The sequence below is a fragment of the Eretmochelys imbricata genome, chromosome 9 (assembly GCF_965152235.1).
Source record: "Eretmochelys imbricata isolate rEreImb1 chromosome 9, rEreImb1.hap1, whole genome shotgun sequence".
In the NCBI taxonomy this organism is placed as follows: domain Eukaryota; kingdom Metazoa; phylum Chordata; order Testudines; family Cheloniidae; genus Eretmochelys; species Eretmochelys imbricata.
In genome coordinates, this window is record NC_135580.1 from 32,172,668 (window position 1) to 32,199,687 (window position 27,020).

The 27,020-nt window shown below is 42.1% G+C and overlaps 1 protein-coding gene across 3 annotated transcripts in view; it reads left to right on the forward strand.

Moving 5' to 3' along the window:
* The first annotated feature begins 14,273 nt into the window (after positions 1–14,273).
* The window catches only part of ATR (ATR checkpoint kinase), an 81,492-nt gene continuing 68,745 nt past the window's right edge, over positions 14,274–27,020 (forward strand). For all 3 annotated transcript variants that reach the window (XM_077826303.1, XM_077826305.1, XM_077826306.1), the window contains exons 1-7: positions 14,274–14,362; positions 15,260–15,351; positions 17,946–18,089; positions 23,197–24,086; positions 25,228–25,418; positions 26,364–26,552; positions 26,788–27,011. In XM_077826303.1, the coding sequence (XP_077682429.1) occupies positions 14,304–14,362; positions 15,260–15,351; positions 17,946–18,089; positions 23,197–24,086; positions 25,228–25,418; positions 26,364–26,552; positions 26,788–27,011 (1,789 nt within the window). In that variant the 5' untranslated portion in view covers positions 14,274–14,303. The remainder of the gene's footprint in view (positions 14,363–15,259; positions 15,352–17,945; positions 18,090–23,196; positions 24,087–25,227; positions 25,419–26,363; positions 26,553–26,787; positions 27,012–27,020) is intronic.

Consider the following 27,020-nt stretch of genomic DNA (forward strand, 5'->3'; position numbering starts at 1 on the left):
TGGGAGGACTGCACTTACAGGAAAAGAATAATATGCAAAACAATTAACTGTTGGCTGACTGCACCAATTCACAACAGACTTTTAGTCTTCAGTCTGAGTTGCCTATATCATGCTTTAATGGCAAGTTTCAGCCTATAGAAAAATAATACAGCTAAATTTTAAACCTCTGACAAAATGGGATATGTGATGGAAATCTGATACATTTACTAATAAACACCACTAAATAAGACCCAGAAAAGAGTTTAGTTTTAAATTAGGGTTTATAACTGAATTTAAAAATTGTACTTAAATACAGCTGAAACTTGGATGTAACCAAATGCGGTTCTCACACAGCATATTTTCAAATACATACATTAGAAATAAGGTGCATTTTTTTATAATGAGGATCGTTAACCATTGGAACAACTTACCTAGGGACGTGTTGGATTTCTCTACTACCTGAAGTCTTTAAATCAAGACTGGATATCTTTCTGAAAGATCTGCTCTAGCTCAACCAGATATTAGTTATTTGGGAAATCTTTCTAACTATAAGGATAGTTTAGCACTGGAATTGGCTTCTGAGGGAGGTTGTGGAATCCGCATTATTATAGGTTTTAAAGAACAGGTTAGACAAACAACTGTCAGGGATGATCTAGGTATACTTGGTCCTGCTTTAACACAAAGGGCTGGACTAGATGTCCTCTTGAGGTCCTTTTCAGCCCTACATTTCTATGATTCTGTGATTATGCATTTGATGCAGGAACCATAATGGTCCTTTCTGACCTTAAAATCTATTAATTCTCTAAGTATCCTATGCTGAAGGGTAAACACATTTAACTCATGGGCCTTGTCTACAATAGATTTCCTGAAAATGTCCTGCTATTCCTCCTACCAGGGGAGAGACACTGCTGGTGGCAACATTGGAAAGTTTTAGGGGACAAAGTCCAGTGTGGCCACTGCCATGGAGTCTTTCCTCAATGCAAAGCAGACCAAACATACCTCAGATTAGTTCTGTTGCTCTCCTTTGCACTTTAATCAATATCTGGATATACATTTTAGTTAGATGACCAACACATGTAATATAAGTTTTGCTAACAATCTGTGCTAGATGTGAAAGAGGACACTCAGAACATTTTTCTACTAACATTTAATAATATATGAACTTCAAGATCAAGAAGTTTTAAGTCACTCTGCACCCTTTTCATGATGGTTGTGTTGATCAAACATGTTACAGTGTACCACAGAGGGCTAAATCTGCTCTCACCTTCACAATCGTAGATTCATTAACTTCAGTGAAGTTGTGTGATTGTAATTTAGGGTAGAATTTAATGCTATGTAATCTGTTCTTAATTTGCTGTCAATAATCTCCGGTCTTGTTTTATAACTGTGTTTGTTAACCAGAAAGTATGTCATTTTGAAAGTATGAATAAATGTAACAACAAGTGAATGAAATATTTTCCAGACTTTTCATTTAAGTAGAATCCTTTCATGATGAGTTTTGATGTGCTCCACATGCAGAGAAGCAAAGTTTCCATTGTGCAAGGGCATAGCAGGATCTACATAGCACTTTAGGCTAATGTCAGTCAAGTTGTATTTGGTTTTATCCAAGGCGTTTATAGAACCATAGTATCTGGGTGGTAGGTACTCTCACAAACTGTTCAGTAGTATTTACCCGCATCCAAGTGGCACTAAGAAAGGTATGACATTATTTTGAAAACTGTGAGAAAAAGAAATCTCTTCTGGTCTGATCCTTAAAACTGAACACACATTTCTCAAAATAGGAGAGGATCAAATACATCAGCTTCAAGAACTTGGTTGTAGGTCCCAGTTTAGTAAGTCTCTTAATCATGTGTAACTTTAACCGCATAAGTGGTCCCATTGACTTTAATGGAACTGTATACAGGCTTAAAGCTATCTATGTGCTTTGCTGGACTGGGGCCAGAGCCATAGAGAATAATTTTTGATCAGTACAGCCAAATTACTATTACAGATGGTGATGACTAAAACTGAATTATCCTTTATTTCTCTTATCTCCATATTTATTCAGTTAGAAAATAGTAATGCTAAATAAAGAACTGCAGACAAAATATAACATCAAAGACCAAATCCTGTGCTGGTTGTTGGAATCTTAACTCCAGTTTCTGAAATCAGTCCCATGCTGGCAAGGACTATGAGCACTGCAGAAACTGCAGTGAGCCCCTTGAGGGAAGGAGGACCTCATATTACTCTCTCCTGACTATTTTGCATGATATCAGGAGCAGCACTGTATGATGGTGTGTGTACCCCACGCAGGTCCTGAATGGGTTAATATGGGCCTACTTATCCAATTTGCTATCTGGCTGCACCTGCAGCGTGGGCCAGACTTAAATGAACATGAGTCCCAGTTGGGAAAGGAACTGGTGGGTTACTATAAACAGAGGAAGTTCAGAGCAGAAGAGGCTAAGTTTAATGTGCTGGCAGGTGGCTGAAAAGGCTGGGGTACAGCTGAGAGAGATGGAAGACTTTCTGACCCCAAATTAAGTCACTCTGGAAACTGAAAGAGAGTCTATTAGAGAGGGAGAATGGATACAAAGTGGTGGGGAGGGGAAGAATAGAGTAGAAGCCGAATCAGATGATGATGATATCAGCAAAAAAAGCGAAGTTTAGGAAGGAAACAAATGAAAATGTTATAATTGCACAATCCCTAGCCAAAGAAATAAGATTAGGTGGTGTTAACCCTGTGAAAATAGCTGAGTGGATTAAAAAAAACATAGGGGATATAGTAATAACCAAGAGATTGCAAGATGCGGATTTTTTAGTTGAATTTAAAAATAAAGAGAATAAATGCTAGGGAAGTTAAAATAATTTGCCAGATACCAAGGTATTTGACTGAAACAAAGGGAGTAATATAGGGAGTGCCATTAGAACTGATTAGTTATGAGATAACTTAGGGATCGGCAACCTTTGGCACGTGGCCCATCAGGGAAGTCCGCTGGCCGGCCTGGATGGTTTGTCTACCTGCAGCGTCCGCAGGTTCGGCTGATGGCAGCTCCCACTGGCCCTGGTTCACCGTTCCAGGCCAATGGGGGCTGCGGGAAGTGGCGGCCAGCACATCCCTCTGCCCACGCCACTTCCGGCAGCCCCCATTGGCCTGAAACGGTGAACCGTGGCCAGTGGGAGCAGCCATCAGCTGAACCTGCGGACGCTGCAGGTAAACAAACCATCCAGGCCTGCCAGCGGATTTCCCTGATGGGTCAAAGGTTGCCGATCTGTGAGATAACTGAAAGCACAGGAAAAGATAAAGGGTTAGGAAGTTAGCAACTAACTAACTAGTAAACAAGGAGGAGAAAGCAAGCCATCAACAGCAGTGCTGATTACATTTAAGGCAGGGATTCTACCTGAGGAAGTAATACTTAGGTCATATCTACATTACAGAGTTTTGTCTACAGAAGTTAGCTTTCATCAACAAAATAGTGGAGGTGTACACTCTCCAATGCTCCTCCCATCAATTTAACTCTCCTGCCATGCCAACATAATTAAACCACCTGGATGGGAGGCATAGAGCTTTTTGTGACAAAGTCAGAGCGACGCAGTGTCAGTGTAGACATTGCCTTGTTTATGTCACCCTAAGTGGCCTCCAGGAGGTGTCCCACAATGCCCATCATGACCGCTCTAGTCACCAGTTTGAACTCTGCTGCCCTGCAGCCAGGTACACAGGCACGCACCCCTCCCCCTGTAAAGCCCCAGAACAAAAGGGACATGCTAAGATCAAAGTGCTGAGGCAGGCGTATCAGAAAGCAAGGGATACCTATCATTAGTCTGGTGTGTCACCAAAGATATGCTGCTTCTACAAGCAGCCACCTCCAGTGGCAACGGCCCCACGGATACTTCGTTGGGGCTGAAGGCAGCAGCCAGTGGAGTCAGCCCTGAGGATGAAGTGATGGAGGAGGAAGTGGAGTTGGAGGAGGATGGGGACAGGTGATAGGGTCTTCCAGTGGTGTGGTGAGCCAGGACCTCTTTATAACTCAGAAGGGGGCTAGCCAGTCCCAGCACCCTGGCTCTGGCATGCCTGCTGCAGAAGATGGGAGCTCTGGTAAGTACTCATTGTGGCTTGATACTGTAGGGAGACATGAGGTAGAGCTCTGCTTTTTTTCTCACAGGGTAGAAGAGGGATAGAAATAACCAACACGATGACTGTTTGCATCTGCTTCTCATTCCCCTGTGCAGCTAGGCAGAGGGGCCCTGCAGAAAAGTTTGTTGATATCCTGGGAATCCTCCATAGATATCTCTAGGAAACTTTCTTGGAGGTGTTCTGCAATCCTCTACCAAAGAGTCCTTGGGAGGGCTGCCTGGTTTCTTCCTCCATGTTAGCAAACTTTGCCATGCCAATCAGCAATTACTTCTGCAGCCACCAAAGCAGCACACAGGCAAGCAGCATATGGACCCCATCTGGAGCTGCACCCATGCAGGAGCTGCACCCTTGCATCCTCAGTTACCCTCAGGAGTGAGATATCAGCTTCTATCACGCCTGCCTCTGGAAAACAGTGCCAGTGTTCAGAATAGTATCCCAAGGCACTTATAATGATCCCCCCTCTGAAACCCCTCTCCCTTTGGCCTATCTTGCCCCTTCTCCCCTGGGCGAAACTCACCGTGGTTAGGGCTCTTGCCATGCTGTGTGCCTGCCAGTGGAAAGTGAGAAAGTGGTGCATCTAACTTGTATGAATCAAGGTTGTGAGTGCACTCACAATAGTGCCTCTGTCTATTGTTTCTTTAGCTTCTGCGGATGGCCCTTGAGGGTCTCCTCCTGCACACCAGCTGAGCGGCTCCATCTGATAAGGAGATGAACCAGGAGGAGTAAGAAAGACATGTTCAGGGAGGTGCTGCAATCACCTGCTGCTGCTGATAGCAAGCAGAGAGTATGGAGAGAGGCTATCAGTGAAAAACTGAGAATGGATAGCCAGGAGAGGAAACAGGGGCAGGAGCAGATGATACAGCTGCTCAAGGACCAAATGGACATGCTGAGGTCCCTGCCTGTGCTGCAGACTGAACATATCCATGCTCACCTCTCCCTGCAGCCCATACAGAACGGCCTTCCATGCCCTTCCCAAATCCCCGACCCCGTCATATTCCTCGCATGTTTCTGTGCCATTGCAGTAACCCATGCACTCCACCCCTAGGAACATGTTTCACAATGACAGCTGGATATATACCCAGCTGTGACAGCTTCATTGCAAAACGTGTTCTTCATTGTCATGGCCCTAGAAAACAGAAATGTGTGTATAGAAGTTTAATAAAAATTTACTTATAGAAAAAATGAACCTTTATTTGTCTCTTACATAGGCTGGTTGCTGCTGAAGTTCATACACAGTGGCAAATCAGTGCTTGTAAAGTAAAACTGATGCACACACAGCAATCATACTACTGTAAAAGAAAGCAATACCTGGCTTAATACATTACAGAAAGACACATTCCCGGGGTCACTGTCAAAATGCTCCTTCAATCTATCAGTATATAGATGAAAAGTGGAGTCAGTTTTGTCTAATATATACAGGTGGGTCCGAAAAAGAAAAAGCAGAAAAAGTATGGCATATTGCATACCAAAATTTTGAATTAGTACATCTAAAAGAATATCCAATTTTGTAGCTGTCATGACAGCCAAACTAGTAGCAATTATGCTAGCACTAAACTGGAGCTGGATGTGTATGCCCAGCAGTGTCAGTCTTTTTTAAAAAAAATTCAATTTCAGGCCTTATGGTGATTAAAAGGGTGTCTCACTATGGAGTAGTGATTTAATCAATGAAATTAAATTTCTAATAACAGAGTTAGTGCAGCTGGGGATATGTGTAGAATTAGCTGGGATCTCAGTGCATATTAGGATAACAGGGAATGAAATAGCAGACAAAGCAGGTACAAATACTGTAAGAAATTGAAATATTGACACAGAAATGCCCTTAAGTAAATAGAAATTCAGAAGGCTAATACAGAAAAATTTAAAAGAGGAACGCAAAAAATGTGGATTAACAAAAAAAATTGACTTTTTAAAAATAGTACCCTAGAGTTGAAGATAATATCATTCAGGGCCTGGGTAGGAACAATGAACTGTTTTTGTTTAGAGTACTAATTGGCCTTTGTGGCATAAACAAAAATCTCTTTTGAATAAATATGTACCAGAGGAAAGCTCAGGTTCAAAGAGGAGCTAGAAGGGCTCAGAAAGATACTAAGTCTACTAAGAAAATTAAAATATGCAGGATAACGTCTGTAAGCCATCTCAGTGGGAGGGAGGGATGGAACATTTCTCAGTGTAATGAGGCTTTCACCAACTGTACACTGGGGGGGCATGGGGAGGGGGCAAAATCAGTCAGTCAAATGATAATTATGGGAAAAGAATCTGCCAAGAAAATCCAGAAACCATTTTTCCTCACAAAGAAAAATCATACATTTTAAGTACAATTTAGAGTAGTAGTTTAATTGCACTGTGCCAGATTTGAATTGCAAAGAAGAAACGAAGAAAGAATTTGGCTAGCAATTTGTACCACTGTACTGAATAAGCACGGTTTTATTTAGAGCATTTATTAACATTGAATGTACTGAGAATTTTTTTTGTTAATCCTGTTTAGAAAAGGAAGACTTGTGCTTTTTGCAAAAATAATTTGTACTATGCATCTGCCTAGCTGAGGAGAGTTGTGACACATAATACAGATCAAAGTCCCTACTAACTATCTGAAATCTACTTATCAAAAACTACTCAATCCTGCAGCTCATACTGTGACAAATCCTTTAAATTAGCATTCAAGCAAATAAAATCTTCCTGTTCATATAAGGCCTGGTAAGTCAGCTTTTATCTCATGTCAGAGGTGTTACCAGAGGGTGGTTCATAAATGCAGACTGAAATTTACCAATGACTATAGTAGGAGAAAAAGGTTAGCTAATTTTAAGTGAGCTGTAGCTCACGAAAGCTTATGCTCAAATAAATTGGTTAGTCTCTAAGGTGCCACAAGTACTCCTTTTCTCTTTGCGAATACAGACTAACACGGCTGTTACTCTGAAACCTACACTAACTTTGATACCTGAGCAGATTGCTTTGGCTAATACCTGTTACTGATAAGGGAACATGCACAAGAGAACACCAGAAGAAAGATGATAATCACCTCCCCACCAGCACATACACATTTCTTTTCCTTTATAAATAATTTATCCCTGAGGCTTAGTGATGCTGTAAATGAATCTACTGTAATCTCTCTGATGAGCTGTTATAATGCATCATCTTTATTCCTTTTAGAAACATCTAACTAGAATAATTCAGAGTCTAAAAAAGAACCAGGAACACATCCATTATTTTATATTTAGTAGTATGAAAAACAAACATAGTATAATAAGATGATTGCTGGTACATGGGTGTCTACACCCATTCTGATTAAATGGAAAACATTCAAAAGGTCAGTATAATCTAATGGGTCAATGAACCAAAGATTAAATCATGTAACTAGTAATTATATCACACATACATGGGAGAGCAGAAGAGGAGTCCCCTTTATTAAATGTTTGATTCTGCTGCCCTCCCTCCCCCTTTTTTTAACATGAATAGCTCCAATAAAGTCGAAATGGTTTCCCAATAAAATCGGAATGGAAGACTACTAAGACTTGTAGTCATCATATAGATTTCAAAGGTGGTGGTGTCTTTTATATTAATAACCAGAACTCCTTATTTATATAATTCCATCTAACTAACATTAGGGTTTTTTAAATATCCTTTTCCATACCATAATAAGTGATGAGCATTACTCAAGTGCTTGAACTTTGAGGCTGAAATGGATTGGTGTTATGACATTCTATAGGACATGGTTGACAAACCTCCGCAAATCCTCTATACCCAAAAGTCATGGTGTTGGCTTGACCAGATTTCTTTTTTTAGTACTGCATGTAGAATGTATTGCTTCCTAGTAGATGTCAGGATACATGGGCTCCTTAGCTACTGTGATTATTCTATAATCAGATCCTATCACAGGTATCATCCAGTGCCATTGTGTTGATCAGTTTTAGATCCAATGACTGCTTGGTTTCTCACAGCAACAATTACCCCCAAGAATGTGAAGAATTTCTGCCATAAGTATACCACATGTCTTTCTGAGTGCTATGAAAATATTCTCTTTAATTAGTCACTGGTATAAAAAGGCAGTCCCTGGATGCTATTGGCATGTGAAATGGGTGCTAAACATAAGGATATAGGTGCAAACTTTTGTATGAAATGAAATCTGTTCCATACACACAAAGCCCATGTATTTTTGATTTTATGCTGGTGGAATGCAGAAGCTCTGGGAACATAAAATCCACCCTTCCAATTCAATTAATTGTAAAAACAGGTATAATTTGTTGATTTAAGCACATTTATTTTGCATATTTTGACATATGACATTGACAGTTTATGAAACTCTAACTTTTTAAATCTCAATATCTACTGTTATTTAATAATTTTCCAGACCTACCTCCATAATTTCCAGCATCTGTGAAGCATTGATATTATCCAGCAAAATTACATATATGAAAAATAAAAATATAAATAGGCTTGGCAGAATTCAATTTTTATAGCACCCAAAAAGGTGTTAGATGCTTTACAAATATGCAAGACCAATCCCAACCCCAAATAATTTACTAATCATGCAGACAGTTACACATATGCTTAAATTTACACGGTGAGTAAACCCATTTAAATCAGTGGGACTTCTCATGTAAGTTAAATTAAGCTAAAGCATAAGTGTTTGCAGGGTTTATATAGATAACATATAGATCTAAAACAAAAGAGACAAGAAACATTTTTGTTTGTGATGTGTTATATTTTGTTTCCTTGCTCTATCTATTGTAACAACTTTTGTCATATAGTTGAATTTCTACCCATTTGCTTTTTAGTGGCCAGTTAGTTTTCAATCCTTACCTTATGTTTTATTTTAAAATCTTTTCTTCTAATCAATTTTTATTTATTTCTTATTCTATTTTTGGTAATCAAACTAATATTACAATTCTTGGATTCATTTTAAGGACTGGATTTTACTTTCATTTTAACTTGTGCCATTCCATTCTAGTTTTATGATGTACAGGAAACAGTATAAAGTACATGGCAATCATCCATTCTGTCAGATAGGTTAGTGCAAACCTTCATGACCATACCTGGAAATAAACCTTCAGGTAAACACATGGCTATCAGGTGTACTTGTAGCCCTATACAACTGATAAATTATAATCAGAACCTTGCTCTCACATAAAATTGGTATCTATAAGGCCCAGGTATTCATTCCACCAACCTGACTGCCCTTGCTCTGAGCAAGTCTGACCATCATGCCATCCTCCACTGGGTCAACATTCCCTAATGCAGCAAATGCCAGCACAGCAGCTGCATTGTGCATTGGTTTATGATGGAGTATACCAGGCATTCTGTGCCTCCTGCCAAAGACCTGACTGCCTTAGTGTCCCTGCCCTCGGAAGTGGCCCTTTAAGAAGAGATGGGCAGTGAATTTGGCCCTTCAGGCTTTGCCTTGGGTCAGCTGCTGGAGGAACAAGAACTACTTAGTCGTCCTGCATCTAGAAGGACTAAAAGCAGGCAGAGGCCAACCAGGGCCCATCAGGCCAGATAAAGAAGGCTGGCTGCTTCTATTAAAGGTCAATTCTGTGTGAAGTCAGGCCTGGTCAGAGACTAATTCTGAGTGTACTTTTTGTTTAGGTCAATGAGAGACTTATGATTTATTTTGTGGAGAATAAGGCTTAGGTGGCTTATCCTGAGTTAGACATTAACTGGGCTCCTGAAAATTAGGCAAGCTCATTTCTCAAGATGCCCCCTGGCTCAGGTGAGTCAGTGACATGGTTGTGACCCAGGGACCTCTTTGTACCAACTGGGAGAGGGTTCAGAGGTACATAAGTGTTACAAGGCCTCGTGTCTACATACTAGTCTGCCAAGGAATGTCATGTAAGGCCTCTAATGAAAGTCTGTGTCACACTGGTCATGATAATAATTGTGAGATGTATGTGCAGATAGTGTGTAGGAAGATATGTATATACATATTGTAAATTATGTTCTTAAGGCCTTGTAGTTAAAGGGAGATCAGTCATGTCTTGAGACAAACTTTTCCAGACTGTAGGTGGGAGACACATATTTCCTTATCTAAGGATTGTGTTTCTTACAATAGAAGTCTATTAATATACAAAATCAAATGCTAATTAGGAGTTTGCTGGGACTTCAGAAGAAAATGAGAAAGGCAGCAGAGGGAGATAGAAGAAGTGATCCTTGCAAAAAAAAAAAAAAGTTACTGAGCCATTTATTGTCTGTCTGGTCTTTGTTAATGGATACTGAAACAGGGATGGTTCTGGGTTTTGTGGGGCCTGTAAAATGTAAGCCATATAGAGCCTCTAGAACAGTGCTTCTCAAGCTATCTGATGTGGGGGACCGGCAATTTTTTTTCCAATGTGCGCGCAGACCGGCAGCCGATGGCTCGCTGATTGGCACGGGTCCGCGGCCCACCACTTTGAGTAACACTGCTCTCGAAGATTTCCATAGCCCACATAGCACATTGGGATTTGAGTATGGAGCAGGTCAAGGTTTCTTGCCATAAGGGGAATATTGGAGAGTTTTAGCAATAGGGCAGGGCAGGCACAGGGAGATTTGGCAATAAGGTTACATCACTTGGAAGGAAGTAGCAGGGATAGCTTTGACAAGTGGGAGAAACTTAGGATCCCACAATTAATTTTTCATATTTTGTCGGGGGATTTGGTTGTGGTGGACTGTTGGGTGAGGCCACTTCATAGAAGAGGCACTCCCACAAACAGCAGGAGTATCACATAGTAACATAATTGGCATATGCTCGTAGCTGGCTCTATATTAAAATGAAATTATATATAATCCTGAATTTATGACACAGTGAAATGTTATAGAAATATATGTCATAAATGCATTATTGTGATTTCACTGCTGGACTAGGAGGCTTGTAAGGAAAAATACTTATTTAAGCACTTCTGTGTCCTAGTGGTGCTCTTATGTGCCCTATGGCCTAATAAATGTGTGCTATACACCCTCTCTGGGCTTGCGATTGGAATTAAAAAAATGCTAATACTCTACCCACATTGGTCCTACAGTCCCAAAATAACTAGATGTTTTCCCTAAAATTACCAGCAATTAAACAGTTAATAATGTTGACATTTGAACTGCCACTGTGTACAAAGTTAACACAAATAGTGCAGTTCACATTTTTTTCTATTGTTTCTGCTTAGCTGAAGACTCAGGAAAACAGTGCTGCATCAGTTCATATTTGGAAGGTTATCTTCACAACCCGAAGGGTTGGACAATTGGTTTTTAAATTAAAGCTTAAATTCTGCAGATATGTATATACCTACTAGAAAATTGCAAATTGGATCCCTAGTTTAATCTGATCTCTGGTCTTTTCATCCCAAAATTTGATGCCACATGGCAGGCACCAGGCAAAGCTTAGGGCTTCTGACTGCACATTGGGAATGACACTCAAAGGGGTTAGTATATATGTTCAACAAGCAGCCAATACTGCAATAAATAATTTTAAAAAATAAAGATTAAATACAATTGTGTGTTTGAAAGTCTCCTGAAATATCCCAGTTCCTTCCTATCATATCAAATAGGGCTTTGATCTTGAAAGGGTAGATCAAGCAGACAGATATTTAAATTTAGCTGTATATATGTCATGTAAGGGGGGGGGGAGTGTGATCAGTTATGAATGAAAAGCGAACTCCCAACAACTTCCTGAAGAGAATTCATTTAAAATTATTCAGAAATTGGGACACAGACACATCCATTTCATTTCCTTGTCTGTTTTATATGCAACATTCAACATTCAGAGCTGGGAAAGTGGCACCAGAAACAGAACCCACAAAAAGGGTTTTATTTCAGCCTGTGATTACATACAACACCATAAACAATGCAAGCAAGACGTTCATATGATTGAAAACAAATACAATAAAGACAGTATGTCCCAATTAGAAAAGCAAAATCAAAACTACAATCTCCTCTTGCCTAGTCTCCTGGCTATTAATATCTACATTTAGACTCACACACTGAGAAAACGTTCTTTGTTTCCATATCCTGCAGACTCACTATGTAAGGCAATATATGATTCATCAGAGCTCCTTATGCTCCATCATAACCTATTCACTCTATTAAAATATACCTTTAATTTGGTGTCTGGTGTGAGGAAGCAGGTTGTCAAGGTGAGATCTGATCGGTCTAGCTCCTCAGGATCAACTTGCTGAGAGCGCCTTTTGGGGGCTTTTATTCTGTTTTTCTTACTTTATGTGTTAAAGTCTGTTTGTTTAAAATGATTAAAATGAAAATTTAAAAATAACCTGAGTGTTTTAAAATATATTGAATATAACTCTCCCAATGAGAGCAGGAGCTGGCTGGCTAGAATGAATTGTAAAAAGCGTAAAGTTGATCAGTGCCGGAGATATTCTGGGAACCACAGTAAATGCATCTTGTCAGCAAAGCCAAGGAAACCCACCCCCTCTCCCTCCAAAAGGTGGCTGGAGGGCACATTTAACAAAAGGGTTTGTCCAGACCCCTTTACCTGCTGCTGGTCTTGTATCAGCTCCTGCTCCTGCTCCAGCCGCTGCTACAATACTTGATGCGAACTAGACACCTGCTGCCAGGAGCCACCGAACATCCGCTGGGCAGGCAGCTGCAGAGGCCAATCCTACTGCGTCCCTGGAGTGGGGCTCGGCTCCGAGTGGCGAGCTCCCTCCAGAGGGCTGGGCTTGACTGAGTGGCACTACCAAGGTGTCCGTGTCCGGTGTCTTCATTAGATAGTCCTGTGGCTCAAGGAATTAAATAGTCGTTGGGAGATGGTGGGGTGGGTACTAGGAATCCCTGCCCTTGAGGAGAGAGATAGAGGGGGAAACCAGGGGCCCTGCTCTTGCTGGGAATTCGTGAGGTAACCCGGAGGGTGGCATTTTCTTAGCGCAGGGGCATCATAGGGCAACAGAATTCACTGCTTTAAAACTCTCTTGACAAAAAAATGTATTAACATGGGATGATGCAGGGCAGAGTCCACGACCCCCATTCCGGGCAGGGAGCAGGAGGAGCGGGCTGGCTGCCTCCCGAATAAGAGCCTCGGTTTTGCGTATCCTCGCTCCGGTGTAGTGAAGAATAGCTAGATGATCAAACAAAAATAATCCTGGGCCAGGGCGTCCCATACTGGTCAGCTTGCACTGAGGAACCCACGGTTCAGCGACCCCTTAAATCTGACGTCTAGGCTACTACCCTGCTGCTCACACGCCTAAAACCAACCGTGAGTCTGAGAACTTTTCCTCCCGCTTAAATCTCCAGGGGAGCGCCTCGGACTTGCGCTGTGCTGTGAGTCTGCTGGTGACTTGAAGGAACTTTCTCTGCATAATTATCCACGAGATCTAATTGTAGAGCCAAATTTACCTCAGACCCCTTTCATTACTAGACACCAACGGGGAAAAAATAGCTCACGAAGCAGAAAAATGTTATTGATGATTACAAAATATGATTTCCATCTCATGATGAACTTCCTGCATTCCTATTTCTCTTGTGACCGTTTTCCCTCCCTCTTTTTGTTTTACACACGTGATCCCTGAAAAGTTGGTAGGTTGCTGTTGGCAGTGATAAATCTCTGTAGGGTAATTAAAATTTGGGATTGAAAAAACTGCTTGAGTTTTAAATCAGGTGAATAAATACACAGTACTTGTAAATCTATTATCTGGATTGAATGGCTTCAAATATTTTCTGTACAATATTGGAGTGAATGAAAAAGAAGATTGCCACTGCATTCAGTGTATTTGAGACAGAGAAACTGGGGCGCTGTCATCCCCGTAGCAATAAAAGATACTAGGATCCCTGCATACTTGCCGGTATGCTGATTTGCTCAACTGGGGTGAACAAACTGTCTAGAGACTATGCTATTTCTGCATTTTCACTTTTAAACCCTGAATGTACAACACCTGCAGCCAGCACATTGCTGATCTGTAGTGAATTATCAGCAGTAGATTAATTACGTATTTGTTAAAAAGTGTTTCCTGTTCAGCCCTCAAAGTCTGTGGTGAATACATTCTTCACTGATTCTCTCATGTATTGCTCTTAGCTGAGGCAAAGCTGCGCGTGCGGCGCGTCAGAGCAATAGACCAGCCTCTACCAGGGAGTAAGGAGGAAGGAGAACGCGTTTACTCTACGGCCTGCTAGGAACTGACTGAGTTGTTTTGAGCCTAGCCGGGCACCGTCTAGCGCGCTCTCTCTCCCTCCTCAGAGAGCAGCGCTAGTGGCGGCGTTTTCCAACCAGCAGGGCTGCTGCCGCTGGGGCCGGGGCTGGCTTGCCGCAATGGCCGAGCAGGGGTTGGAGCTGGCCTCTATGATCCCAGCCCTCAGGGAGCTGGGCAGGTAGGTCTGCAGCGACCCCGCACAGACACCGCCTTTCCCCGCTCCTCTCAGAGGCAGGAGCCCGCGGCTGCGTCTGCTGGAGCTCCGCCATGTCCCGTGAAAACCCACTTAGCAAACGCTTGGTTGTCAGCGCTGGTCCCGAGACCAGCATTATAGCAGAGCCGTAGCATAGCTTCCTTATATTGCAGTGGCAGCTGGGTCCCCAGGCTGTGATGATGATTTACATGCCGTGCTATTAAAACCAACTAGAAATAACACTTTACATGTTATTTGAAACAGCTAGTGCAAAAAATCCCTCATCATGATGGTTGACTCCTGGCACAGTCCTCTCTGGCCTCATCTACTCTCCTTCTATTCTAAAATCTACGAAGCCCTTTTTAGTGTCAACCTCTGACTGTCTCTCTGCTACTGCTTTATTATTAACTTTGTCTTTGTGCTGTTTAACTCTGCAAAGCTTTGTGGACCACTTGTTTGTTTATAGGTTTATCTACGATGCTCACTCACTGCAATATCTTAGCACCTCAGAAATGCTAATGATTTATCCTCACAACAATGCTATAAAGTAGGAAAGTACTATTAGTACCATTATACAGCGAGGACAATTAAGATGCAGTGATGTTAAATTGTTCTAAGTTACATGACAAGACTGTGGGAAAGCCAGGAATAGAAACCAGATTTGCTGCATCCCAGTGCAGTAGCTGACAATCCTGCTTCTCTCATACATAGTACAACCTTTTCTGATTTTAGACTTTTAGAAGGAACCAATGCCAAATTTGAAATTCGATGTATAATATTGTATTGCTCAAACAATTTAAATAACTGGTCTTTTTAACTTTAAGATGAAAAAGTATTCAGGTGGTAATATACATTTTATAACTAGCTTTATTTTTAATTTAGTGCCAGTCCGGAGGAATATAATACTGTTGTGCAGAAGCCAAGACAAATTCTCTGCCAGTTCATTGGCAGAATACTTACAGATGTAGATGTTGGTAAGTAAAGCAGGTTTTTAGTGGCATATCCCTTTCCTTCAAATACTGTAGAACCCTGCTAATCTGCATTTTGTACATTCTTCTCAAAAACTTGGTACTCTCTTCCCCTCACTTCAACAAACATTTAGTAACAGAACAAGGTGTCATGTTGTCTTGATTTAATTATTTTTGTAAAATATATAACAAAGTACTTACTAGTATAATATAAAATAGTATATTTAAACCTAAACTGTAATTGTCAGAATAAATAAACAGCTATTATGATACATTAAATATGAAGACTTCTGTATAGTAAAATGTACTTTTGAGATTCAGAACCTGAAAACCCTTACTTGCAGGTGAGTAGTACCATACCAAATTCATGGTCCATTCTGGTCAATTTCATGGCCAGAGGGTTTTAAAATTGGTCAGTTTCATGATTTCAGATGTTTACATCTGAAATTTCATGCTGTTGTGACTGTGGGGGTCCTGACCCAAAATGGGATCATGGGGCTGGGGGGGGGGGGTTGCAAAGTTGTTGTGGTGGGTCCTAAGATTGCCACCCTCACTTCTGTGCTGCCTAGGCTGCAATCTCTGAGCTTCCTGCAGTTACAGGAGGTTCTTGGAGGTGGAAGTGGGTAGGATCTCCCCCATGCTTCTAGGAGCACCCCAGCTGGGGCCTCCTAACTGCTAGTCCAAGCCAGTGACAGATTAAGGTAGGGGCCCCTGGCCAATTTGGGAGCCCCGCCCCCCCCCCCCCGAAAAATGGGTGCCCCAGAAGAAGCCCTAGGGTGGAAGCTCCAACTGGGTCACCCCGAGTCCCATCAGGAGCACTGGGGGAAGGAGCCCTGAGCTGCAGCTTCAGGGCTGAAGCCTTGAGCCCAGACTGCCCTGAGCCGTGGCTGGGGGGCAGAAGCCCCGAGCCCAGGCTGCCCCGAGCTCTGGCTGAAGTGGCAGAAGTCCAGAGTTTGGCTGCTTCAGCTGCAGGGGGGTGGTAGCCCCGAGCCCCAGCTGGTGCGGGGGAGAGGGGTGGAAACCCTGAGCCCAAGCTGCCAGAAGAGGAAGCTCAGTGCCTGGAGCTGCGGCAGGAGTTGCAAGGTGGGGGTGCAGAACCCCAGAGCCTGGGCTGCCCCAGCGGCAGCTACCAGGAGCAGGAACCTGCAGCCCGGCAGGAGCTGCTTGGGGAGGAAGCCCAGAGCTTGGCGCTCGGAGCTGCAGCAGGAGCCACGTGGGGGTGGGGAGCACGGAAGCCTGGAGCCCAACTCTCGGGCTGCTGCAATGCAGGAGTGAGGGTGTACCATCCTCATTTCTGTGTTGCCTTTGGAGATGGGTGTGATCTCCCCACCAAGAGCAGCCATGCCAGGGAAGGGCAACTCCTGTCCCTCCCCAGTGTGTCTGGACTATTGGCTAGGAGCCCTGGGCTCCCATCGGCAAGGGGAAGGGATGATTTCATGGTCCATGACATGTTTTTCACGGCTGTGAAATTGGTAGGACCCTACTCACATAAAAAGGATTTGCAGGATTGATTTGCAGGATTGAGTTCTTATGTCAATATTTGTAGTTAATTTTTTAATTTTAGATGACTGTTATAATAAATGTTAATACTTGTTAATTCATAGTGGAGCTTCTAGTTGTCTGTGAATTAACAAAGCTCTGCTGTTTCTGGAATACATGCATCCCCTTTGTCTTGTACTTATATAACAACTTTTCTGCAAATATACAAATAGATATGTAATAATAGATTCTTTCAGGGATATGATCTCATCCAGTAGATTAGATATGGCTCTTTACTTAATGAACTAGTCATGTAAGTAACATGCACATATGTAACATACACTATTATGTGTTTGTTATTTCTTGAGATGCATGAGGTGATTAAGATCTTCTATTTTATCTCACTATTTTTCTACTAGTAAAAAACAATCTGCTTTGAATGTTGCTTCTGAATACGTGGACGTTATCACATAAAACCTCTGGTAACTTAATTACTATCTGATCATGAGAATTTTGTATAAATAACTTCTCCCGTGTCTTTTTCTATAAACCATGAGGATTTAGAAAAATCTGAGATGGTGTAGTGACGGGTTAGATGTTTTTGGTTTGTTGTGCAAGCTAACTATGGGATAATCCAGGATTTCTTGATTATTTCATTGAATGTATTGGATTCAACAGGCTGTGGGGATGGTGAGAGGGGTCTTACATTTCTTCCAGCTTTAGAATAATTTTTACTGTGTTTTCTGTTTGGATTTCTCTAACTTTCGTCAAGTTTGGGTCGGGAAAAACAGCAAGTCTTACTGTTTGCCATTTTCTACTGGTGGTATATATAGGTGGTATTAAAAGAATTGCATGTTAATACACGTTGATAGTACCCATACAAGTAATTAAGACAAATATCTTTTATATAATTTAATTCTTCTATATATTGATGTGACATACAGTATCCACAGTTGAGAATATGTATATTGTGAGCATGTAATAATGAAATATTCTCCTGATTTGTAGCCATACAAAATCCATATTGTGTTGCGCTACAGTAGTTCCTATAGTGGAAATGTTTCTTGAAGTTTGAAGTTACTATGGTGCAGTAGTAATGCGAATATTTATTTTCTTTTCAGTTGCTTTGGAACTTGTCAAGAAAATTGATTCTCAGCCAAGTTCTGTGATGCTCCTTGATTTTATTCAACACATCATGAAATCTTCCCCCCTTATGTTTGTAAATGTGAGTGAAAATCACCAGGAAACTGAGTGCAGTTGCATTGGTGAGTTTTCTGAAACATTTTTGCTTAAGCACTGAAAATAACCTATTACATTTCAATATTATACCCAGCAGATTTCACAAATATCTGCTGCCCTATTTTTGCTCTCTTCCACATGCTAGTTTTGCATGTTGTGAATTAAATGAATATTTGATAGCCTGTTTTAAATGTATGATGCGTTAGGTTTCTGTGCATGTGGATTGCATAATACATATCCAAGGACAGAATCTGACCCTCTTGTTCATCACTGTTGCTTGTCCATAAAGACACTGGCCAGCTCCCATCTGGGAGGCATCCTGAAGATGTGGTAATTTCTTGGGTTTTGGCAAGCACACTAAGAGGTGGCGTGCCAAAGAGACAGAAGAAGGATCTGCAGCAATTGGGAGCATATATTGAGACAGGCATCCTGACCCAAAATCAGTTCCTCCAGTTGGGATTCACTTTCTCTTCCTGAATCCTTCTCAGCGAATACCCCATTCCTGGAAGAAGCAATATGGAGGCAGTATGCGGTTGCAACAGAGGCTAAGGGATGGAAATTTCCTTACATGAAATCAAGAACAGCTCTGTGCTGAAGAGTGGGCTAGTTGCTGAAAACTGGCAGGCAGTGAGGGTAATGAGGAGAGCTACTTGCCTAAGAGGAAGCAGGGAAAACTTAGGCCTAAGGCCATGGCTACACTACAAAAGTACTCCGATTTTACAGAAGTCAGTTTTTGGGAACAAATTGTATAAAGTCGAGTGCATGCATCCACATGAAGCACACACATCGGCGGTGTGCATCCACAGTACCGTGGCAAGTGTCGACATTCCGAGCTGTGCACTGTGGGTAGCTATCCCACAGTTCCCGCAGTCCCCACTGCCCATTGGAATTCTGGGCTGAACTCCCAATGCCTGATGGGGCCAAAAATTTGTCGCGGGTGGTTATGGGTATATGTTGTCAGTCAACCCTCACTCCCTCCGTGAAAGCAACAGCAGACAATCATTTCGCGCCCTTTTCCCTGGATTGCCCGAGCAGACGCCATAGCACGGCAAGTATGGAGCCCGTTCAGCTCACCGCAGCAGTTATGACCATTGTCGTGCAGTTTATGCAGAACCAACACCTGAAAAACCAGGCGAGGAGACGACGGCAGCGCAGTGATGAGGACGTGGACACAGATTTCTCTAAAACCGCGGTCCCCAGCAATTTGGAGATCTTGGTGTTACTGGGGCAGGCTCATGCAGTGGAACGCCTATTCTGGGCCCGGGAAACAGCACAGACTGGTGGGACCGCATAGTGTTGCAGGTCTGGGATGATTCCCAGTGGCTCCAAAACTTTTGCATGCATAAGGGCACTTTCATGGAACTTTGTGACTTGCTTTCCTCTGCCCTGAAGCGCAAGAATACCAAGATGAAAGCAGCCTTCACAGTTCACAAGCGAGTGGCAACAGCCCTGTGGAAGCTTGCAATGCCAGACAGCTACCAGTCAGTCGGTAATCAATTTGGAGTGGGCAAATCTACTGTGGGGTGGGCAAATCTACTGCAAGTAGCCAACTCAATCATTGAGCTGCTGCTATCAAAGGTAGTGACTCTGGGAAATGTGCAGATCATACTAGATGGCTTTGCTGCAATGGGATTCCCTAACTGTGGTGGGGCTATAGACAGAACGCGTATCCCTATCTTGGCACCGGACCACCAGGGCAGCCAGTACATAAACCGCAAGTGGTACTTTTCAATGTAGCTGCAAGCACTGGTGGATCACAAGGGACATTTCACCAACATCAATGTGGGATGGCCAGGAAAGGTTCATGACGCTTGCGTCTTCTGGAACTCTGGTCTGTTTAAACAGCTGCAGGAAGGGATTTACTTCCCAGACCAGAAAATAACTGTTGGGGATGTTGAAATGCCCATAGTTATCCTTGGGGACCCAGCCTACCCCTTAATGCCCTGGCTCATGAAGCCGTACACAGGCATCCTGGACAGTAGTAAGGAGCTGTTCAACTGTAGGCTGAGCAAGTGCAGAATGGTGGTAGAGTGTGCATTTGGACGTTTAAAGGGTCTCTGGCGTAGTTTACTGACTCGCTCAGACCTCAGCGAAACCAGTATTCCCATTGTTATTGCTACTTGCTGTGTGCTCCACAATCTCTGTGAGAGTAAGGGGGAGATGTTTATGGCGGGGTGGGAGGTTGAGGCAAATTGCCTGGCTGCTGAATACGCGCAGCCAGACACCAGGGCGGTTAAAAGAGCACAGCAGGAAGCACTGCACATCAGAGAAGCTTTGAAAACCAGTTTCATGACTGGCCAGGGTACTGTGGGACACTTCTGTTTGTTTCTCCTTGATGAAAACCCGCCCCCTTGGTTTCCTCTAAATTCCCTGTGAGCCACTCGCTCTCCCCCCTTCGATCACAGCTTGCCTGCAAAGGAAATAAAGTCACTATCCTTTAAAAAACATGTATTCTTTATTAATTGATTATAAAAATAGGGAGATAACTCACAAGGTAGCCTGGGTAGGGTGTGGGAGGAGGGTGGGAGTGAGGGAAAAGGCCACTTCGAAAGTTGTTGAATGACAGCCTTCTGTTGCTTGGGCTGTCCACTGGAGTGGAGTGGTTGGGTGCCCGGAGCCTCCCCCACCCCCACCCCCCACCCCGCATTCTTGGGCGTCTGGGTGAGGAGGCTATGGAACTTGGGGAGGAGGGAGGGCGGTTAAACAGGAGCTGCAGCGGCAGTCTGTGATCCTGCTGCCGTTCATGAACCTCCACCAGGTGCCGGAACATGTCCGTTTGATCCCTCAGTAGCCCCAGTGTTGTTGCATCATGCCTCCTCTGATCTTCCTGCCGCCACCTCTCCTCACGTTCATCGCCCGCTTTCCTGTACTCTGCTATTGTGTCCCTCCACACATTCTGCTGAGCTCTGTCAGTGCCAGACGACAGCATGAGCTCAGAGAACATTTCATCGCGCATGCGTTTTTTTCACTGCCTTGTCTGAGAGAGCCTTTGGGACGGAGAAGGGAGGCTTGAAACATTTGCAGCTGCTGTAGGAAAAAAAGGGAGTGAAGTATTTAAAAAGATACATTTTACAGAACAATGGCTGTACTCTTTCACGGTGAACAACGCTATTCACATTACATAGCACATATAATTTTGGTACAAGGTCACATTTTGCATCTTATATTGAGTGCCTGTGGCTTTGGTGTTAGAGATCACACACGCAGTGCCAGGCAGCAGAATTAGGCTTGCAGGCGGCCACGGTAAGCCATAGTCCTTCGGCTTCTGCAACCTTCATAACAGCAGCACCCTCCTCTCCCATACCAAGCAAAGCACTATGAGTTGGCCATTTAGTGCTGCGGTTTTCCTGTTAATGTGCAGCAGCAGAAACCAAACTAATCCCCCCCCCATCCAATTCTCTGGGATGATCGCTTTACCCCTTACAGCACCATGTGGCTGGTATCAGGGAAGATCCCTGCTAGCCAAACACGAACACCTCAGCGCTAATGCCCCCCCCAACCGTGTGGCTAACTGCGGGGAGGATTTCTTGTCAGCCACAGGCAAACAGCCCAGTAGGAACAGCCACCTCTGAATGTCCCCTTAATTAAATTCCCCTATTTCAACCAGGTTACCATGAATGATATCACTCTCCTGAGGATAACACAGAGAGATAAAGAACAGATGTTGCTTGATTGCCAGCAAACACCGGGCCCATACGCTGCCAGGCGTTGTCATGCAATGATACCAGATTACTTGCTACTAGCATGGCGTGGTAAAGTGTCCTACAATGGAGGATGGAATAAGGCTGCTCTCCCCAAAAACCTTCTGCAAAGGCTTTTAGAGTACCTCCAGGAGAGCTTCATGGAAATGTCCCTGGAGGATTTCTGCTCCACCCCCAGACACGTTAACAGACTTTTCCAGTAGCTGTACTGGACACGAATGCATCCCAAGTCCTCAGGGCAACTTAATCATTAAAAAACACTTGCTTTTGTGACATGCATTATATTTTAAAAGGTACACTCACCAGAGGTCCCTTCTCTGGCTTGGTTGGGTTGGGAGGGTATTTCAGTCAGGGTGATAAAAAGATCCTGGCTGTTGGGGAGAACGGTGTACTGTTTGCTCTCCTCAAGCTTGTCGTCCTCCTCCTCCTCCTCATCTTCCCCGTCCGCAAAATCCTCAGGCATGGCTGAGAGTACCCCATCATCGGAGTCCACGGACAGGGGTGGGGTAGTGGTGGTGGCCCCCCCTAGAATTGCATGTAGCTCAGCATAGAAGTGGCGTGTCTGGGGTTTGATTCTTTGGTTTTCTGGTACGCTTGTCTGAGCTCCTTAAGTTTCACGCGGCACTGAGTTGCGTCCCTGTTGTAACCTCTGTCCATCATGGCCTCGGAGATTTTTTGAAATGTTTTGGCATTTCGTCTTTTGGAATGTAGTTCTCATAGCATGGATTCCTCTCCCCATACAGCGATCAGATCCAGTACCTCCCGTTCAGTCCATGCTGGAGCTCTTTTTTGATTCTGGGGCTGCATGGTCGCCTGTGCTGATGAGCTCGCCTGGCCAAACAGGAAATGAGATTCAAAAGTTCCCAGGCCTTTTCCTGTACACCTGGCCAGTGCATCCGAGTTCAGAGTGCTGTCCAGAGTGGTCACAATGGTGCACTGTGGGATAGCACCTGGAGGCCAATACCTTTGAATTGCGTCCACACTAACCCTAATTCGGAACGGCGATGTCGATTTCAGCGCTAATTTCCTTGTTGGGGAGGAGTACAGAGATTGGTTTTAAGAGCCCTTTATGTCAAAAAAATGGCTTCAGTGTGTGGACGGGTGCAGGGTTAATTCCATTTAACGCTGCTAAATCCGACATAAACTCATAGTGTAGACCAGGCCTTAGAGTAGCTACAGTGAAGGAAGGAAACTGTGCTGAAATAAGGCTCTCAGACATGGACTGTGGCATGAGATGGATATTTTGGACAAGTGTCCTTGTTACCCTAGTGCAATTTACTGTGGCCAACTATACTCATCTCATCTTTGGTGGGTTGTGAGGGTTAAGTATAGTTATTAGTGAAACATTATTTACATAGTTGTCTCTAAAGAGTAAATCTTGTAGCATATGAATCACAATATTTCCTCTGTGTGTTTTTCTTTTTCTATTTAGAATTTAGTAATTGGATTATAACAAGGCTTCTGCGAATTGCTGCAGCTCCAAACTGTCATGTGTTACACAAGAACATCTGTGACGTCATCTGCTCTCTCCTGTTTCTTTTTAAAGCGAAAAGCTGTGCTGTTTTTGAGGTGCTGACAAAAGATTTACTGCAACTTTTCCAAGATCTAATTTTCTTGCATGAAAGAAATATACAGAGGCAGCTTCAGAGGAACTTCTTAGTCTGGCCAGTGGTGGTAAACAGATTTTTAAGCAACACAAATGAAAATCTAGGTTATTTAAGCTCGGCCACGTTACAATTGATGGGCATGCATGATGTGGAATGCTTGGAAATTACATTAATGACAATTCTGATTGACATTGTTTCTGATGTGTTTTTTGCAAGAGAGGATCTTATTCTGTGGGGGATAGGCTGCTCACTGTTGGAGTACGGTAGACCAAAAATTAAAGCTTTAGCCTTGAACCTTTTAATAAAATTGATCCAATTAGGAGGGCCACCAGAACAGCCTGCCGGCATTTTCTTCACAGTCTTTTTTGGAATCTTACAGTCAGTACTCCAAATGGATGTTGAAAAATTAGAACTCTTTGGAGAACCACTTTTACGCTTGGTGAGGACATTATTTCCTTTTGAAGCAGATTCTTATGTAAATATTGAACCTGTCTACCTAAATATGCTGTTAGAGAAGCTTCGAGCACTGTTTGAAGCCGATGTGCTTAGACAGCTTAAGTCTGAAAAGTTGAAAGCTGCTTTGTGTCACATACTTCAGTACTTTCTGAAGTTTGTTCCAGCTGGATATGAATCTGCTTTACAAGTAAGAAAGGCCCATATCTGCACCATTTGCAGAATTTTTGTTGATGTCATTGGAAGTCAAGAAGAACAAGAGGTAGGTTAATCTGAACAAATATTTGTTGTTTTTGTCATCCATCTATGTAAGGAAGAATACCTAGAAACTAAGTGTTTCAGAAATGCCTTAAGGTAGATTATTGGGTTACAGTTAAATCATGTCCTTCTTTCTGTTTCTGTAATTATATTCTACATATAATATTTAAATTCAGGCCCTGATTCTGCAGTGTGATGTGTGTGGGTGGACCTTTATGCCTGCATGGAGCCACGTGAAGCCAGTAGAGCTCCAGGCAGGTACAGGGTCTTGTCCACACACATCATAATGTAGAAATGAGGCTGAAGATTGTCCGTGTCCTGAAGAATGTACAGTGTATCTCTATTTATACTTTAAAGTGCCTAGCACATTTTTTGAGTTCTATTAATAAATAGGTTGTTTTTAATGAATGCAGATTGGTCATCTTTAGTTTAGTTTCTTCCAGCCAACATGCTATTGATGTGTTTATATGGTGGTTGGAGGAATCTTATTGAACTTATTAAAATATTCCGTTAAATTTGGGAGAGGCTACAGATATGCATGCAGTTTATGACAGGACAGGATAACAGTATACAGGAGCAGATAACAATTTCATACAACACTGGTAAAATTACCTGACTAGATGGAAATCCGTGCTGGATTTTCAAGGTATCTGTGCAAAGTTGGTTTCTAAACCTAAGTAAAGTACAAAAATAAGTGGCATAGAAGTAACATTTCCCTGATATTTATTGTATAGATAAAATAAGGGAATAAAACAGACTGAATGGATAATCCTGACTAATGGCTAAATAATGTGAATGAAAGAGAACTAGCAATAGCAGTCCACTCTCAGAAAAGAGCACAGAAAGCTGCACTGGTATACGAAAGCTTTTGACACATAACTGAGAGGTCTGAAAACACTTATTCACATAAGTACTTCTATGTAGTTTTATAGATTTCAGTGGGATTACTCCTGTACATTAATTTTCCATGTGTATAAGTGTTTGTGGAATCAGATTCTTGTACAGGAGTTTTTTTCCACTTTTTGGAGCTGACATAAACTTGTGAAACGTTTGTACAAAATATTGCCACCTCCCCATCTCTCTGGACAAACCAAGAAACAGCATACTTAATACTATTTTTGTGTGTGCACGTTTGTCTGTTATAGTATCTGGTGAGTCCACTTTATGCAGCATTAAAAACAGAAGGTCTGGAAATCATTCAGGAGCTTCAGTGTCGGAACCAGCTGGATACCTCTGATACAGATGGATGGAGCAGCAGTAGTGATGAAATTCCAGAAAAAAAGCAACGACTAAGTCTATCAGTAAAGCATCCAAAGAAATCTCCTGTGCCAGCAGCGTAAGATATTTATTCAATAACTATTTTGTGTAGTAGTTTGGTTAGATCTTGGCAGTTAACTGGATGGTGAAATGGTTGCATTTAAGGTAATTCTTCTTGGCATCTTACAATGCAACACATGCATTGGATCTACTTTTTCCATTTTATTTTTCAGAGTATAAATATCCAGAGATCATTTTATGGATTAAATCATTATTTGCCAAATTTAATTTAAAATAAAAAAGGATACCTTTTGTTGCTTAATACATCAGCATCAAAAAACCTTTAATTTTTTGTATAACTATAAATTAAAATAGCAAAATAGAGAGTATGTAATATTTTAAAAATGTCTGTTTCATAGTTTTTATGTGAGTTTGTATAAGCCACACACAACACAACATATTATCCAGTCATATTTGTTCTGGAATCTGAAATACTCCATGATAATATATAATCCACATGTATTTAATTTTCGCTTTAAAAATATTTGTGTAGCTATTTTAATACAGTTTTGATCCTATCTAAAATTACGCATTATTTGTATAATTGAATGACCATGTTTTAGATCCTGATGTTGCAATTAATGGACAAAAGAGACAACCAAAAACCCATCTCACCCAAGGAGCAACATTAAAGCACTCCATTGTTTTGTTTTCTCAGTTACTTACATCTTTGACCCATGATAACACTTTTCTAAAAGATGATTGTACCTTCTACAGCTCTTCATGTGAAGCTGACTTCTTCAAGAATAATTGACCAAAGCTTTATTCCTCATGAATGAATAATAATTTATGCTTCTGAAGTTGATTTTATTTTTGTTCTCTCAAAATATAAGAATTACGTAAAGTCATTTTTCTACAGCTACATTCCTACCTCCAAGACTGGTTAGTTCTAGCATCATTTACAAGGAATTGTATGTTGCTGAACGAATGCTTTTAAAAACTAAAATAATGTGGTTAATCACAGGTTTAGTCCCGTGAACATGAAAATGAAGAGCATGCTGTGGAATGCAATAAACAAGAAAGCTGCCTCCGTAGTATTTCTCCTGGAGCAAGATGCTCTGACATCAGACATCCTTCCAATTGTAGAAGGAATTGCAGTAGTACTACGACTAGCTGCCCTGTGTACAGTTCATTGTTCTCAAAATTCTAACAGGTAAAAGTACAAAGTTGACCATTTATCTACTGGTGTCTTGTAAATGTGTAATTACTCCTTTGTAAACTTGTGTAACATCTATAAGATTACCTGTGTACATGTCTGCATGCAACTGCGGGAAAGCTGCCTGCATTTTGAATGGCTGCATTTTCATAGATAGACTTTTGATTATAATTTAGGAAAAACTCCTAACATTACAATGTTCACATGATTTCTAAATCTTTTTTCTTAACAGCATGGATCATAAAGTTGCTCAGGGCTTAAGCAGTCATAAACATAATGCTGCTTGGTCTTCAGATTCTAAGGTGAATGTACAACTGATCTGGATTTCTTCTGACTTTGTCATGAGAGTAGTGACAGTCTGCAGGAACCTTTTGGAATCTATTGCTCAGAATGCTAACCTGGAGCCAGTGATTGACAGAATAGTGAAAATCTTTGATGCTTTATTTTATATGCAAGGTGAGAAGT